The sequence below is a fragment of the Balaenoptera borealis genome (genome assembly GCF_965194805.1).
Source record: "Balaenoptera borealis genome assembly, chromosome: 15".
Classification (NCBI taxonomy): Eukaryota; Metazoa; Chordata; class Mammalia; order Artiodactyla; family Balaenopteridae; genus Balaenoptera; species Balaenoptera borealis.
In genome coordinates, this window is record NC_138871.1 from 89,674,229 (window position 1) to 89,690,653 (window position 16,425).

General features: G+C 42.5%; 1 protein-coding gene across 1 annotated transcript in view; it reads right to left on the bottom strand.

Moving 5' to 3' along the window:
* Window positions 1-3,565: 3,565 nt before the first annotated feature.
* The window catches only part of DCDC2C (doublecortin domain containing 2C), a gene marked incomplete at its 5' end in the record, with an annotated part of 154,232 nt that continues 141,372 nt past the window's right edge, over window positions 3,566-16,425 (bottom strand). The window contains 1 exon segment of the mRNA XM_082357371.1: window positions 3,566-5,534. Within this exon segment, the coding sequence (XP_082213497.1) occupies window positions 5,412-5,534 (123 nt within the window). The 3' untranslated portion in view covers window positions 3,566-5,411.

Consider the following 16,425-nt stretch of genomic DNA (forward strand, 5'->3'; position numbering starts at 1 on the left):
AGAGGAGGTTAAGGGAATGTCTGATGGCCTGCAAGAAGCAATTAAGACTCGAGCGGAAAGTTCAAGTTGACGCGGAACCTGCCCGTCCCCAAGTCCCTGAAATCCCAGTGCCGCCCTCACCTCAGTACACACTGACATATTTCCAATGACAAGGAGGATGAGTATTCAGCAGCGTAAACACCGTAGGCATTTCCTAAATCAACATTAATGGAAGCCCTCAGGCAATCAACACGCAGCTTCCGCTACAAATGGCAGCAACCCCCCCACCTCTAATGAACCCAGATATTCACAAACTCTCTTCCTTGACGCGAGCTAAGCCTTTAAAGCGTATGAGTAGGATTGCTCTCTTTTCATATATATTCATTCGCAGAGATAACCACTCTCAACACCCCTAACACAAATACACCCGGCCTGCCACTCATCGGAGGCTTTGGTTAAACACAAGTACACTAAGCAGGCCATCGTTGTTGTGTCTTTTATTTTTCACAAGTTTAACCAAGCTCCATCAGGTGGTTCTAATAAAACTGTAACCATCATATCTGTGAGCAGTTGAGTGGCTAAAAGCAAAGGCGTCAGAGCCAGCAGGAGTTCAACCAGCTTGTGCTATGTAACTAGCCAAGTGATTTGTGCGAGCCCTTTAACCTCTCTGTGCCCCAGTTTTCTCACCTGTAAATTAGAGATCATTCAGAGTAGCTCATGGGGCTGCAATGAGGGTCAAATGAAATTGTGGAAATACAAGACTTGACATAGGCCCTGCACAGAGAGAGGATTCAATTAATGGTGCCTACTGTTGTTACTCCATCTGGAATACATTGATTCAGGAAACAGAAGTGATCTTTTTCTCCTCACTTTGAAGTCGAGGATGTGGTATGGATGATGTGAATGATGTGGATGGCATGGACAGTTTGGGTGGAGTGGACGGTGTGTATCTTGTGGATCTTGTGGACCACGTGGACGGTGTGGATCTTGTGGACAACGTGGACGGTGTGGATCTTTGTGGACCATGTGGATGGTGTGGATCTTGTGGATCTTTGTGGACCACATGGACGGTGTGGACCTTGTGGATCTTGTGGACCACGTGGATGGTGTGGATCTTGTGGACCATGCGGATGGTGTGGATCTTGTGGACCATGCAGACAGTGTGGATGAGCACAAGTCTTACAGAGAAGGAGTGGGGAGGAAAGGGGGCAGGGGACGCAGTAACCAGAAACTGTCACAGTGGGCTTCTTGTTTTCCACAGGTCTTTCTCATTCACATCCTTGGTCTTACAGTTTACGGAAATTTCAAGAAAAACCTCCCATTTTGTGGCTCTCCATGGAATGCTGGAGTAAGAGTAAAAAGCATTAAGAAAGGGGCTCAATTACATAAGCCCTAGGCTCCTTCTCATCTTAAGATTGTCCTTTTCTAGTTCTGTGCTACAGCAGTGAAATCCACAAAGATAATAGAGATAAGTCAGTCCATTACATGCATGCCTTTCACAGCGAGGTTCCGACTTGGGAATTCCAGCTATTCGGACCAACGCATACTAGATTGTGTTATAAAGACATGGTGGGTTATGTTAGACCATTTTAGGGAAGAGCAAAGGGAATGTGATATTTCTTAGATAATCCATCTAAGAAATCCATCCAATCAACCCAGAATTTAACAGAGAGCCCCAGAGAAAGAAGGAAGTTTAAGGAATTTTCAGTTTGAACTTGGTTCGGCCCCCAAACCCTAGGAGGTAGGATTGGAAGGCCTGCCCAAGGGCAAGGGATACTGGGGATCAGAGACATTGAGTAACACCTCCAAGGTCACACAGATCACAAATGGTGGTGGCAGCAGTGGAATACAAATCTTTTTTTTTTTTTACTGCCCCAGAAAGTAAGAATGACCCCAAGTTTCCAGGGACCCACGCTGCACCAATGATGGGGATTGGCTGAGACTAACCAGGTGGGAATTTATTCCAAGTGCCTTCAATAGTTTCATATGAAAGTTATATATGAAATTTCACAGTGTTGTATGAACTAATGTCACTGTTTCCAAGATGAGTTGCAAGATAACTCTTGTTTGTGTTAGCGAAAGAAAACTTCTTTGGGGGGGATGACAGAAGAAAAGAAAACACATCAGTTCTCCATCTAAATTGCTGTGAGAAGAAAATATCCTGAATTGAATAACTCAGGACTCGCTCTTTTCCCAAGATAAAACAAGTTACTTACGAGAAACAAGCTTGAAATCTCTGCACCTGGAGCAGCTTCCAGAGGCTTTTGTCCTGACCAGGTTTGGGGTGGGGGGAGGTGGGGGGGGGTGCGGGTGGAAAGAGCTGATCCTCTGTAGGTGGGTAAACAGCGACATCCAGTGGCCAATTAAATTTACCAATCGCAGTCTCTCAATTCAACTATCTACACAGAAAAAAATTTAAGAGCATGTATTTTATTATTTGACAGATTTTTACTGAATAACTAGAAGATACTAGATGTTACGATAGACATTATATAACACCCTTCAGACCTACAGAAATTTCCGCACCAAAACCAACGCCTAAAAAAGAAACAAAAATATCTGGGGCCCTGAATCTTCTTCCAAATGCCCAAGGTGACCTAGCCAGACGTCAATGAATTACAAGGGAATTAAAAGACTCTGCCTGGGTTCACCACCCCGTCCAGGGCCCAGGTGACCAGCTGAGTGCAAATCACAAAGTCTTGCCCTGTGCACGTTGGTTCAAATAATAGCTGTTTGCACACATCCACAATTAATCTCAGGACACGGAAAAGTGTACTTAGTTCTCCTGACTTCCCCTGGCCAATCGTTCCATAACTTGGTCGAGCTGCGTTACCTTCCACTTTTTTTTTTTTTTAAATATTCAGATATTATCGCCTTGGTTTTTTTTTTTTTTTTTAAATGGGAATTATTTATTTATTTATTTATGGCTGTGTTGGGTCTTCGTTTCTGTGCGAGGGCTTTCTCTAGTTGTGTTGAGCGGGGGCCACTCTTCATCGCGGTGCGCGGGCCTCTCACCATCGCAGCCTCTCTTGTTGCGGAGCACGGGCTCCAGACGCGCAGGCTCAGCAGTTGTGGCTCACGGGCCTAGTTGCTCCGCGGCATGTGGGATCTTCCCAGAGCAGGGCTCGAACCCGTGTCCCCTGCATTGGCAGGCAGATTCTCAACCACTGCGCCACCAGGGAGGCCCACCTTCCACTTTTGTGATGAGTAAACTAGCACTTTCATAATTCCATTATAGATGATTTGGGGAAATCAGCTGTAACAAACAAACCCTAAAAGAAGCTGAAAGACCTGGTTTTCCACTGCGGGCTGTAACCTTGGCATTCTCAGGCAAGATGTTGACCTCGGTGAGGCTGAAGGTCTTCGTTATGAGACGAGGTCATTTGCTTCACCTCACACGCTGTGAGGACTGGATGAAGTTGTCTCCCTTTTTCTGAGCACCCTCAGTGCCCGCCCGGCTGCGAGCTTCGGCCCCGTCATCACCCAGCAAACGGTGCCTTCTCCTCCGCTCCACGCCCCAGTTTACTGTCTTCTCCTCCGCTCCACGCCCCAGTTTACTGTCTAAGAGTCAGCATCGCTGCAAGCCTTCCTCCAATTCGACCAGCTATGCTTCTACAGAACTCCCCCCCTTCCTACCGCAGCTCAAGCAGGAGCAAAGAGGCCATGAATAACAAGTCGCTTCCAGTATTTACCACTAAATCAGAAACCCTGTGTTTCAAACATATAAATCGTATCCGTGACAAAGGCATTGAGTCTCGGGATGCTGCGGTTCCTAGACTTTATTTATGAACTTGGTGTCGCACAGAACTTTATTATTTTCATTTTAGATCAAATTCTTCCAAATCTTAAGGCATGCCCGGTTGAAGACTATTGCGCCAAAGAACCAACTATTCCAAAATTTGTTCCTTAATGATTTCACCCCAAATGGTAACCAAGTCAAAACAAAATAAATTGTGCTCTTTGTTCTGATTTAATTAACCAACGGTTTGACCAGACTCATTGTGCAGAATGAGTTTATGGCATTTGCAACACTGGGGTCTCTTCCCCTCACCACACTGAACCTGCCCTCTGGAAATAAGAGGGTGATTTGCTTATTCCAGTTGGGAGGTAAAGGGAACACGAAAGTAATATGTGTGACATTTCATTGTGAGGTGTCCTCACTCTAAATAAAAACATTATTTTAAAAATCCACCTTAAAAAAAAGATAAGTTACAAATGATCAGAGTTGAGACCCCACAGTCGTTGGATTTCAACCAACATCTTTTAATTGAATATGGAGTATGGCCCCAGGAGAAGCAGTTAATACTTTTAAATAAAGCAATTCTTCATCTTAGATGAGAAGCATCAAAGATTCATGTTATATATTATACTTACTCCAATTTAAAAACTCAACTGAGGGCTTTACATATTCAAGAATAAGGTTCAAAGAAAGGGATTCTCCGTTAGCCAGTTAGCCAGAAATCAGGTAAATTAGAATACACCATTCTCTAAGTATTTTAGGGAATCAGCATATTTCTACCTTGTGTCATTTTTGTGAGCCCTCAAAAAATGTAGTTAACAGAGAATATTCTCGAAACTATGATATTTATTTTCTGAAACAGAAAATCCTATCAAGGGAATCTCTTTGTTAATTTTTTTAGTATGATTCCAGAGCAAACACTTTGAGTGGACTTGGGCCCGGTATTCCAAAAACAAAGCAGCACTAGCACCTCATGTTTGTACAACATCTACAATTCAGGAGGTTCTCCCCCCTACCCCATCCCCCCCCACCCTGTTCATCTCAAGCTTTCCCTGAAACCTACAAGATAGACAGGAAGGTATTATTAGCTCCATTTTTCAGATGAGAAAATAGAGGCTCAGGGAGTCATAAGAGTAAGTAGGAAACAGTTGCTCTGTCTTCTGGGATCTGACTGGCACTAAGTACTTAAACCATTTCACACATAAAAAATGGAAAAGTAAAAAAAAAAGAAAATGGAAAAGTGCCGTAAGATACGTATGCTGAGGGCTGAAGGAGTTAGACTGGCCAGCCCTGCCCTGAGGGTAGACGGCTCTGCTTCCTTGCCCAGCCAGGCAAGCATCCCTGGGGCTTGTAGGGATGATGCTTGAGCAGGGAAAGCAGGAATCTGACTCATGTGCTTGTGGTCCAGAGCCTGGAAGACGAGAAAGATGGGGAGAAACAGAAAAGGAGATGAAAACAGTTTACAATGGAAGTCAAAGCACATGCAGACCCCAGAGGCTGGTTTCTGAGTGACAGTGGACATGTGGCCAGATGAGGAAGAGCCCACCATTCTGAGCAAAACAGATGATAGGTTTTATAGGAAATCAAGGGAAAGAGCCCTCTTGCTGGCATGGTCAGAAGCAGTTCCGGGGAATAAGAGTGACCGCATCCCCCAAACCAGGCTCTCGTCCCAGATCAAGGGGGTTGTGAGTGTTCACGACAGAGAAAAGTTGAAGGCTGTCCATTTGGTTCTTGAGGCTACAGCGTGTTCCTCGCGGTTCCGTGGACTCCTCAGGCTCTTTCGTTTTCTCATTTCAGGTTTTGCATTAATTTCAACCTGTTCAAGACATTAAAGCACTAGAGAGTTGAAAGATTCTTGGAGGTCTCCTTTCAAATTTCATTCCAAGGCTTCTAGCTAGCTTTTCTATATTTAATCAAAAGCACCCGGTGCCCACTTTCAAAGAACTTGGCACCCAGCGCCCTGCCCACCAGCTGTAAACTGCAGCACTTCAAAGCACTGGGTAGACTGACCTCAGCCAGTCAGACAGAGTTGAGAAATCCAGGGAGCTTCTCCGGGCGAGGATAGAATGCTGAGTAAATGTTCAGTGTCACCTGTGGCTGAATACAACCATGGAATGGGTGCTGGGGTCGTTATCTGTGACATGTGAAATGCAAGACAAAAATCTTTTCTCACTCTCTCCTTATTGTTTTCTAATCTAATTGACAAAAAACCCACAGAAGTACAGTAAAAATTCCTCTCTAGCCAATAGGTGAAAATATATTTTTGTAGGAGAACAATCAAAAGGTGTACACGGAAACGAAAGGGAATGAGCTGGAGTAACCTCAGTTTGAGAAAACGGGAACATGCTGTATAACAAGAAAAGTAACAGACAAAATGGGAGGAGATGCAGCCCGTGGCTCAGGGCATCGGCCTCCAGGTTTCAGGAAGGAAATTCATCAGTACAGTAATTCAGGTTTTTAGTTATGAATGGGGCCTATTTAATTCTCCAAATTTACTACTATTTCCTGAATGGTATATCTTTCTGAATTGACTATATCAGTGAGTCATTTCTGGGACTTTGGCAAAAGGCTCTACAAATGCTGTCTCACAAAGACCAGCACCAGCTCTGGACACCGCCCCGCCCTCCCTGTGAAAGGTGACTGGCTAATGTCACGGACACAGCGTCAGTGGACGTGCACAACCCCTCGACAGGACGCTTCAAAATGGTTCACGTTAAAGTGTTTGAAATTATCATGAACTATTGTCCCAAGAATTAAGAAGTGGGTAAAAGAATTCTTCTGTGTTCTTATAATAAACCCAGGAAGTTCAGAAATATTTCTTGCCTGACTCTAAAATAGAATTAGGACATTAAAGAGGGAAGCCCTGGGATGCCTTATCCAGTAATAACGTGGCTCTGTAGTTTCATGGAGAAAAATGTTTTCTGTAAATTTAGTTGCTGGTTGCTTAGAACATAGTGGATGAACCTGTTTTCTAATATACAGAGACTTTAGGATTATATATATATATATATAAAAGATATAGATATATACACACAAGATATAGATATACAATATATATATACGTCTAAAAATAAAATATGTATTAATATTATAAATATAAATAAGATTGTATTAAAAATTATCATTCTCTTTCCACTACAAGATCTATATATCAACCAAATCATGTTTATATATATATATATAAAATATAAAATTGGAACAGCCAGTTTTCTTTCAAGTGCTTATTTGTAATGGATCATGTCATATTATGAACTAACACCTTAAAAAACATTTAAAATTTTTAAAAAGCAGCAATACTGACGTACAAATATTTAAATAAATCTGTGCTCTCAACCCAATTCGCTCATTGGAGAGATTAATAAATTCTAAGGTAGGGAAGTAAACGTTGTGTATGAATGTGAATAAGGTAGAAAGAGGGAGTTCAGAAGGAAAAATGAGAGAAATATTTTATACATTTGTAAACTAAATGTATAAAATTTTTTTTTACTACAGTAACAAGAATAGCATTGTAAATCAACTATACTTCAATTTAAAAAAAGAACAGCAATACTTCAAGGAGTATCACATAGGACCTAATTCCATGTTCACAAGACAGGTAGAAAGGGAATGATAATTTTTAATATAGTCTTATTTATACTTATAATTATTAATACATACTTTATTTTTAGACCTCATGCACAAAGTCAATGAGAGGAAATAATATAAAGAGGAACGTGAGAGATGCCAGCTGACAGGGATTTTAAAGTTATGCCTCCACCAAGGGCAAGTACTCCATGAAAAACTCAAAACGACCTGCAGTGGGGAAATGACTGGATTAGGGAAGGAAAGCCTTCAGAGGCTGCAATCAGCTTTGCAGCTAAGCTGGCTCAGTCACTTCCTTGTCTAGGCCTCAGTTTCCTGTCCTGGCAAGTGGGCCAGCTGATCTGAACGTTCCCTAAAGCTCCAGTCGTGCCATGCTCTGTAGAGAACGAAGTGGACGCCACACCAGCTGGGGCTGACGCAGAGCCACACGGATGCACATCCCACGCCTCCACATCACCACGGTCCTCACCCTCATCTCCATTGCATCATCAGGGCGCACACTGGGCCAGTGCCAACTGACAGCTTCTGCTACAAAATCTCTCTTGAATCCAACTCCCATGTGGAGAAGCACAGGAGCCACTCTGAGCATATCTGTCCTCCTCTAAACGAAACTGCAAGGTCAATCCAGGCTGTGGTCCAAGCGATGGTGTCAAGCTCCAACAGGGGCTCCCAGAGCAAAACAGCACTGAGAGACTGCGGCCCAGGGTTAATGAAATGAAGCTCGCAGGGTCAGGGCCTCATACAGAAAAAGGAAAAACCATCTCTTCTCCTGGTCAACAAGTGTGCACTAAGCCCAAGAAGCCACTTCCAAAGTTCCATAAGGCTGTCAACTGACTCTTCAGCAGAAACTCTGTAGGTCAGAAGGGAATGGCATGATATATTAAAAGTGATGAAAAGAAAAACCTACCACTATGAATACTCTACCCAGGAAAACTTTCATTCAGATTTGAAAGCAAGATCAAGAGTTTTACAGATAAGAAAAAGCTAGAAGAGTTCAGCACCACAAAACCAGCTTTACCAGAAATGTTAAAGGGACTTCTTTAAGCAGAAAAGACCACAACTAGAAATATGAAAATTATGAAAGGAAAAATATGATAGGTAAAGGCAAATATAAAATAAAGGTCATATATTAACTACTTGTAAAGCTACTAGGAAAGTTAAAAGACAAAATCATCTATATCCACAATAAGTAGTTAAGGGATACACAAATCAGAAAGATGTAAAACATGAGGCCAAAAGCATTAAACATGGCGGGACGTTAACAATTCAGGGTCATTAAATTCATTTGAACTTAAGAGATCAACTAGATAGATAGATATAGAGAGATAAACCTCATGGTAACCACAAACCAAAAATCTGTAATAGATATACACAAAAAGAGAGAAAGGAATTCAAACATAACACTAAGATAGTCATCAACTCACAAGGAAAGAGAGCAAAAGAAGAAAAAAGGAACAAAAACAAGAAAACAACAAAATGGCTATAAGTGCATACATATCAATAATTATTTTAAATGTAATGAGCTCTAATTAAAAGATATATAGTGGGTGAATAGATACAAAATCAAGACCCATATTACGCTGCCTACAAGGAACACTTCTGATTGAAAGACACACACAGTCTGAAAGTGAGATGGAAAAAGGCATTCCATGAAAATGGAAATGAAAAGAAAGCTGGAGTACTGATAGTCTTGTCAAACAAAATAGACTTTAAACAAAGATTGGAACAAAAGACAAAGAAAGACATCACACAAAGATAAAGGTATCAATCCAGGAAGAAAATATAAGCATTGTAAATATATACACACCCAACATAGGAGCACCTAGATACATAAAGCAAATATTAACATACATAAAGAGAGAAACTGGCAGTAACACAATAATAGTAGGGGACATTAACACCTCATTTACATCAAAGAGCAGATCATCCAGACAGAAAACCAATAAGGAAACATTGGCCTTATGTGACACATTAGACCAGTTGGACTAATAGATTTATATAGAACATTCCATCTCAAAGCAGCAGAATACACATTCTTTTCAAGTGCACATGGAACATTCTCCAGGTTAGATTACATGCTGGGCCACAAAAACAAGCCTCAGTAAATTCAAGAAAATTGAAATCATATTAAGCATATTTTTTGACCACAAACTTATGAGACTAGAAATTAACTGCAAGGGAAAAAACTGCAGAAAAACACAAACCTGTGGAGGTTAAAAAACATGTTCTATACTAAGCAACAAATGGGTCACTGAAGAAATCAAAGAGGAAATCGAAAAATACCTGGAGATAAATGAAAATGAAAACACAATGATCCAAAATCTCTGGGACACAGCAAAAGCAGTTCTAAGAGGGAAGTATATAGCAATACAAGCTTACCTCAGGAAACAAGAAAAATCTCAAATAGACAACCTAACCTTACACCCAGAGAAATTAGAAAAAGAAGAAACAAAATCCAAAGTTAGTGGAAGAAAAGAAATCATAAAGATTAGAATAGCAATAAATAAAATAGAGACAAAAATAATAGAAAAGATCAATGAAACTAGGAGCTGGTTCTTTGAAAAGATAAACAAAATTGATAAACATTTAGCCAGACGCATCAAGAAAAAAAAAAGAGGACCCATATAAATAGAACCAGAAATGAAAAAGGAGAAGTTACAACCAACACCACAGAAATACATAGGATCATAAGAGATTACTAAAACAGTTATACATCAATAAAATGGACAACTTATGAGAACTGGCGTTTCAACCACGTATGCGTATGGCAAAACAGCACTGTGCTCCCCTCCTTGAGGGTCTTGATGTCATCTGACGGGTTGTAGCATTCTTTTGTGGGGATCTCCCTGTCACCCTCCTTGGGGGTCTCCATGTCATCTGAGGGATACTAGCAAGAGATTCAGTGCCTCCCTAAAATATCTCCACTGAACACTAGTTAATGAGATGGAACTGTTTATTTTTTATATGAGTTTTTTTTGACTCAATCCTTGACTTGCACTGGTTTTCAAACATTGGTGTTTATGTTACTTTACTGTTAGTTAATAAGCAACTCTGATTTAGTAGACCTGGAGTAGAACCGAGGAATGTGTCTTTCCCCCAAGCAATCCAAATGATTCTGATAAGTGTGGATGTCACACCACACTTTCCACATCACTATTGTACTGACACGTGGGCCTCTTAGATATTAGTGGAAATTGTACCTAAGCATATGTTTGAAAACTTTCACCTTGTAATTATGCAAAAGCATTGAAGGAAAGGTGAATTTTGGTCTTCCTATTTTTTTCCCCCTTGAAAAAAATTCAATCTAACATCAACTCTTTCTTGAGCCCTCACTGTATGCCCAGAAATGTGAAAGCATTTTAAATTACCTTACTTAATTCTTATTTAATTCTCATGGCAACCCTATGGAGTAGGTATTATTATTACCACTTCATAGATGAGAAACCTGAGGCTCAGGACAGGCACACTCAAGGTTGTACAGTCAGAGTGGTGTTGGGAGGGTTCTTTTATTATTTCTCTCTTCAAAATCCAAAGATCAAATATGTGTCTTTTTGTTTTCCATTTTGTTGCTAAACTTCATTCTTGTTACAGGATACACTTCCTCATAAGGACCAGGCTACACATTGTTATCTTCCTCTGTCTGAAAGATAAAAAATGAGCAGAGGAATATCTATCTCGGCTGGCAGAAGAAAAGAGGAAACATGCCAGAATACATAGAGAACAGAGGCTTCACAAACAATTTTAAGGGAAAGAAGCTAAATACAGTGTCTCATCAGCTAAATAAAGAACTCTACATCCAGGTCTGGAGGAAACAGGATAGTATCATTAAGCCATACATGCCCAGACATATGGGAATGTGATAAAGGCAGATGGAAAGGCAATTTCCAACAAATGCCTACCTGGAAACAGGCTACAGTTTCCTGGCTTCTTGACCTCACTGTGAACACAAAATACATCAGAGCATGTGACACTCCTCAGGGAAATTCTTTAAAAAACCGAACATACTTGGGAACAAAGTAAAGCACAGCCTCTGGACACAGGAAGAAAATGCTCACCTAAAATTAAGGCTTTGACACCTCAGTCAACTGGAAAAATTCTGAGTGGGAGCATCTAAGAGGGACCCAGGACCAAAGAAGTGTGAGTGACCAGTGGAACCATCTTTTAAAACAACACCAGCAAAACCCACACACATGACACATGGGTATCAATAGAATTGAGGTCAGAAAACGTCCATCAGCCTTGACTCAACACTGGAAAAGCAACCACACTTGGGTCTTCGAGCTCCAACTTCAACACATCCTCTTCCAAATGATGTCATTTCCATGTTTCTCTGCCACCCAGCATGCAGGACCAAATCATATTCTATTGTTTCTTTGCAAACTACCTTAACGCTTTGAGTTCGTAACACATTCTCCTCCTAAGAATTGTAAGATGTGAGCAAGAGAAAGGCAGAAATGGCATCACCACCCAGGAAAAGCTCAGCTACAAGCTTCTTAGCTTATGAAACAATTCAGAAAGTTACAGCACTGGAATTTCCACTGCTGTTTTTGTTTAATTCATACTGATATATAAAATTTGAGAGATTTAGAGACCTTCAAATCATTTAAAATGTCAAAATGCAAGGATATAATGACGTATCTCCCGGCATCACCACCTCTCATAAGAATCCTAACAATTTCTATTTTTTATGTTTACATTTTTTTAAAATTTATTTATCTATTTATATTTTATTTTTGTCTGTGTTGTGCCTTCGTTGCTGCACACGGGCTTTCTGTAGTTGAGGCGAGCGGGGGTTACTCTTCTTTGCAGTGCGCGGGCTTCTCATTGCGGTGGCTTCTCTCGTTGCAGAGCACAGGCTCTAGGCGCACGGGCTTCAGTAGTTATGGCATGTGGGCTCAGTAGTTGTGGCTCACGGGCTCTAGAGCACAGGCTCAGTAGTTGTGGCACATGGGCTTAGTTGCTCCGCGGCATGTGGGATCTTCCCGGACCAGGGCTCGAACCCGTGTCCCCTGCATTGGCAGGTGGATTCTTAACCACTGTACCAGCAGGGAAGTCCTACGTTTACATTTTTATTTTACATTCTTTTTAGATGTGACTGATGCCTTATGATGAACTGGTAAATTTCCAAATAGCATACATGTGTAAAGAATCCTTAGTATTGAATACAATCCCATATTATTTTATCCTGGTGGGGAGTTTTCCAAAGTAGCCTGACTTTAGTTTCAACCACAAATAATTTTTAGAATCAGCTGTTTCCACAGAACTGTGTAAGACGCCATACAAAGAAAAAGTAAGCAGAGCTCTGACCTCATGGAATTTATAGTCAGTGCTGTCTTTGTTGCCACTAATAACTGTAAGCTAACTGGGCAAGCAAAAAAAAAAGCCTTTAAAAAGGAAAAACTCAACTTTTTCCTTCCTACATAGGGAAAAACCCAGTCTTCCCTACTGTGTGTGTTTCTTCCCTGTGTGTCACACTACAACCACACTCACACACCTCTGGTTGCCAAGTGTTCGATTCTCTGGGACGCCAACTGGGTGTCCAACCATTTAATTCAATTCTGATACTATCTACCTGGAGATCCCATCAGATCCTAGATCCCACAGGTTAGGGGTTCAGCCCTACAGGGCTGCCCCTCACCACCTCAGGTGCCAGTCTCAAGCCCAGGTTATCACCTGTGCTTCTAGCTGATCAGCTACAAGCTGGGAGGTCCCAACAACCCCCTCCAAATCAGGATGCCAAGTGTAAGTCCAGGTTGTTACCTGGACTTCTGACCAACTGGCTATAGATCAGAGGTTCCCAGACCCCCTCCATGGTTTTCATTAATTTGCCAGAGTGACTCACGGGTCACAGGGAAACACTTGCTTATGTTTACAAGTTTATTAAAGGATACGATAAAGGATACAGATGAACATCCAGATGGAAGAGGTGCTTAGGGAGAGGTACGGGGAAGAGGCAGAGCCTCCCTGCGCTGTCAGGCAGGCCATTCTCCCAGCACACGTGGTCACCAGCCCAGAAGCTCTCCAAACCCTGTACTTTGGGGGGTTTTGGAAGCTTCATCACGTAGGCATGATCCATCATAAACTCCATTTTCAGCCCCTCTCCCTTCTCAAAAGAACATGGAGGGCGGGGCTGGAAATCCCAAGCTTCTAATTATGGGAAGGTCTTTCCTGTGACCAGCCCCCATCCAGGAGCAACCCAGAGTCAGCTCATTAGAACAAAAGACACTCCTATCACCCAGGAAATTACAAGCATTTCAGCAGCCTTGTGCGGGAGTCAGGGGCAGAGACAAATATCTATTCTTTATTATCTCGCTACGTAGACAGAAAAAGAAAGAAAGCAGTATTAATTGCCAAGTGAATGGTACTACCACTCGGATCTTAGGACTTAGGAAAGGAAAACCCAAGTGTGGGGAGCTGGGAGGGAAGACCCACGTCACTGGGAAGACGTCATCCACTCCCTGCTTCCAACCCCACCCCCTTCCGATTCCTCCCTCCCACTGCCATATAAATTGACTTTCCAACTGGTCATTTTTCTGCCTCAAACCCTTGCATCGTTTTCTGCTGTGTACAGAGACAAGCTACTTAGCCTGACCTGAGGCCCTGCGGACAGGGCACTGCCCCGCCCGGCTTTTCCAAGGAATCCTTTGTCACTCCACCCCACCCCCTTCAACTGTCTGTGTTTCTGCATACGCTCTTTCCTTGCCTAGTGTACCATTCTTCCTCATCCTGGTCTTCTGCATAAACTTTTATTCATCCCTCAGAACCCTCTCTAAAATCTTCCTTAGCTTTGAAAACAGACTGCCACACATCCTCCCTGGGGGAGCACGAGGCCATTAGCATATCTCGTATTTAAACTGCAAGGGCTGTGTTTGCCTCCTTTTCAACCCTATGGAGGTGTGTATATGTGTGTGTGTGCTTGTACATGTTTCTTCCATACATCCAGCATGGCTGGGTACATTATAGACGCTCCATGTATTCAAACATGAATACTGGTCAAAAACGAATTTGGGCAAGCCCTTGGAGGATGTAGAAAAGAAGAAAAAGAGGCAGGACATCCAGCTTTGAGACCAGCCTAGATGCTGGAAACACAAGTTCTCTTCCAGTGCTCAGGTGGGTGTAACTGTGAAACTGCTCGGCAAATAGGAGAAATAGGAGAAATAGGAGAAATAGGAGATTTTTCAAATAGGATTTGAAAAATCAAATTCAAATTTGATTCTGAATTTCAATCAAATTCAGAATTTCAAATTCCAATTCTGAAAAGTCTTGAAGGCCAAGTGAAGAAATATGAACTTCACCTTTTGTGCGAAATCTGCATTGAGGTTTTTAGGCAAAGGTGTGGTGTGATAAGCATAATATTGGAAAGATGAAATTAGCCATAATGTACCATGGATGAGGCATTATTGCAATCACATTGTCATGAAGACAGAAGGCTGGAATCTGTGATGAGAGGTGGCAGAAAATCACAACAGAATACCTGGAGTGTGCCCTGTGGGTGACGTTTCAGTAAGCTGCTTTCCATACACCGAGGGCACCTTTAGGTGAGCTATGGTGAGAGGCTGGTGTGTGTCTTGAACAAGAAAAGAAAATGCATTTATGATAAAATGCATCCTGATTACTATTCCCGTTGCTGTTTCCGCATTGGACAATTTCATTTTCTTTCCAGAGTTGTCAAAACCTTTCCCTATTTATCAGCCAGCCCTCTGGATATACTGTTACAATGCACACATCTCCATATTGGACAATTTGATTTGACAGGGACGATATTTGGATATGTGTTCTTTGTTTATAGAAGCATCGAGCCAGCATTCGAAGGCAAAGGAGGACGGCACGGTTGTTCTGAAAAGCAGGTCATAAATCAGCGCGTAATACACCACAGCACCCACCCGCAGATCTGACACGGTGTGAGCAGGGCCATTCTTCCAGCACAAAGGAGTCACAATGAGACCACGGCTGGCTCCAGAACGCTAAAAAATAAACATCAAATTTACATAGTGCACTTAAGGGCTTTCATAACAGAGATTATTTACATGTCAGGTGCCATCCATCATCAGAGTACATACTTAGAAAACTTTAAAAATGCATATTAGCTACCTGATAGCCTGGCTGCAACAGCGCTCTTGAAATTACTGCCATCTGTCATGTGCACGTGGAGGTTCGGATCTCTTTTTAAATGTGTATTATGTGTCCAGTGGAGCAAAACAGTTTCTTTGAGCCCTCCTGGTCTAGTCTGTTTGTCCCTGTAAATCAACACTTAGCCTTCGCTCCTTTAAAAGACACAGCGATAACGGCAGCATGAAAATGGGCTCAAACAAAATGGACCAGCCTTTGTCATGATCATTGGCAATGGCTCAGTTCTGCTCCCCTTTCTGTGGCAGTTACTGTGACATTTGCTTAACCGGCCAATATTATCTTCCTCTTGAGAATCCCCTCTAAGAGGACAGCTCACTTCCGGGAGGAGGGAGAGCTGTGTGGGTGTTGTGCCCCCTGCCTGGGAGCACGGCAGGACTCGGGGAGGAAAGGGGAAGATGGAGGATGGTCCTCTCCTCGGAAGGTGAGCTCTGAGGAGTCCCCGCTACGGGCTGTTGTGTGTCAGTGTGTGTGAGTAGGTGTGTGAGTGTGTAGGGTGTATACGTGTGGGGTGTGTGTGAGTGTGTAGGTGTGTGGTGTGGGTGTGTGAATGTGTAGGGGTGTGTGTGTGAGTGTGTAGGTGTGTGTGGGTGTGTGAGTGTGTAGGGTGTATACGTGTGTGTGAGTGTGTAGGTGTGTGTGGGTGTGTGAGTGCGTAGGTGTGTGTGGGTGCGTGAGTGCGTAGGTGTGTGTGGTGTGACTGTGTAGGTGTGTGTGGTGTGTGAGTGCATAGGTGTGTGTGGGTGTGTGAGTGTGTAGGGTGTATACGTGTGGGGTGTGTGTGTAAGGGTGTGGTGTGTGTGTTGGTGTGTGTGGGTGTGAGTGTGTAGGTGTGTGTGGTGTGTAAGGTGTATACATTGTGTGTGTGAGTGTGTAGGTGTGTGTGGGTGTGTGTGTGTAGGTGTGTGTGGTATGTGTGTAGGGTGTATACGTGTGTGTGTAGGTGTGTGTGGTGTGTGAGTGTGTAGGTGTGTGTGGTGTGTGAGTGTGTAGGGTGT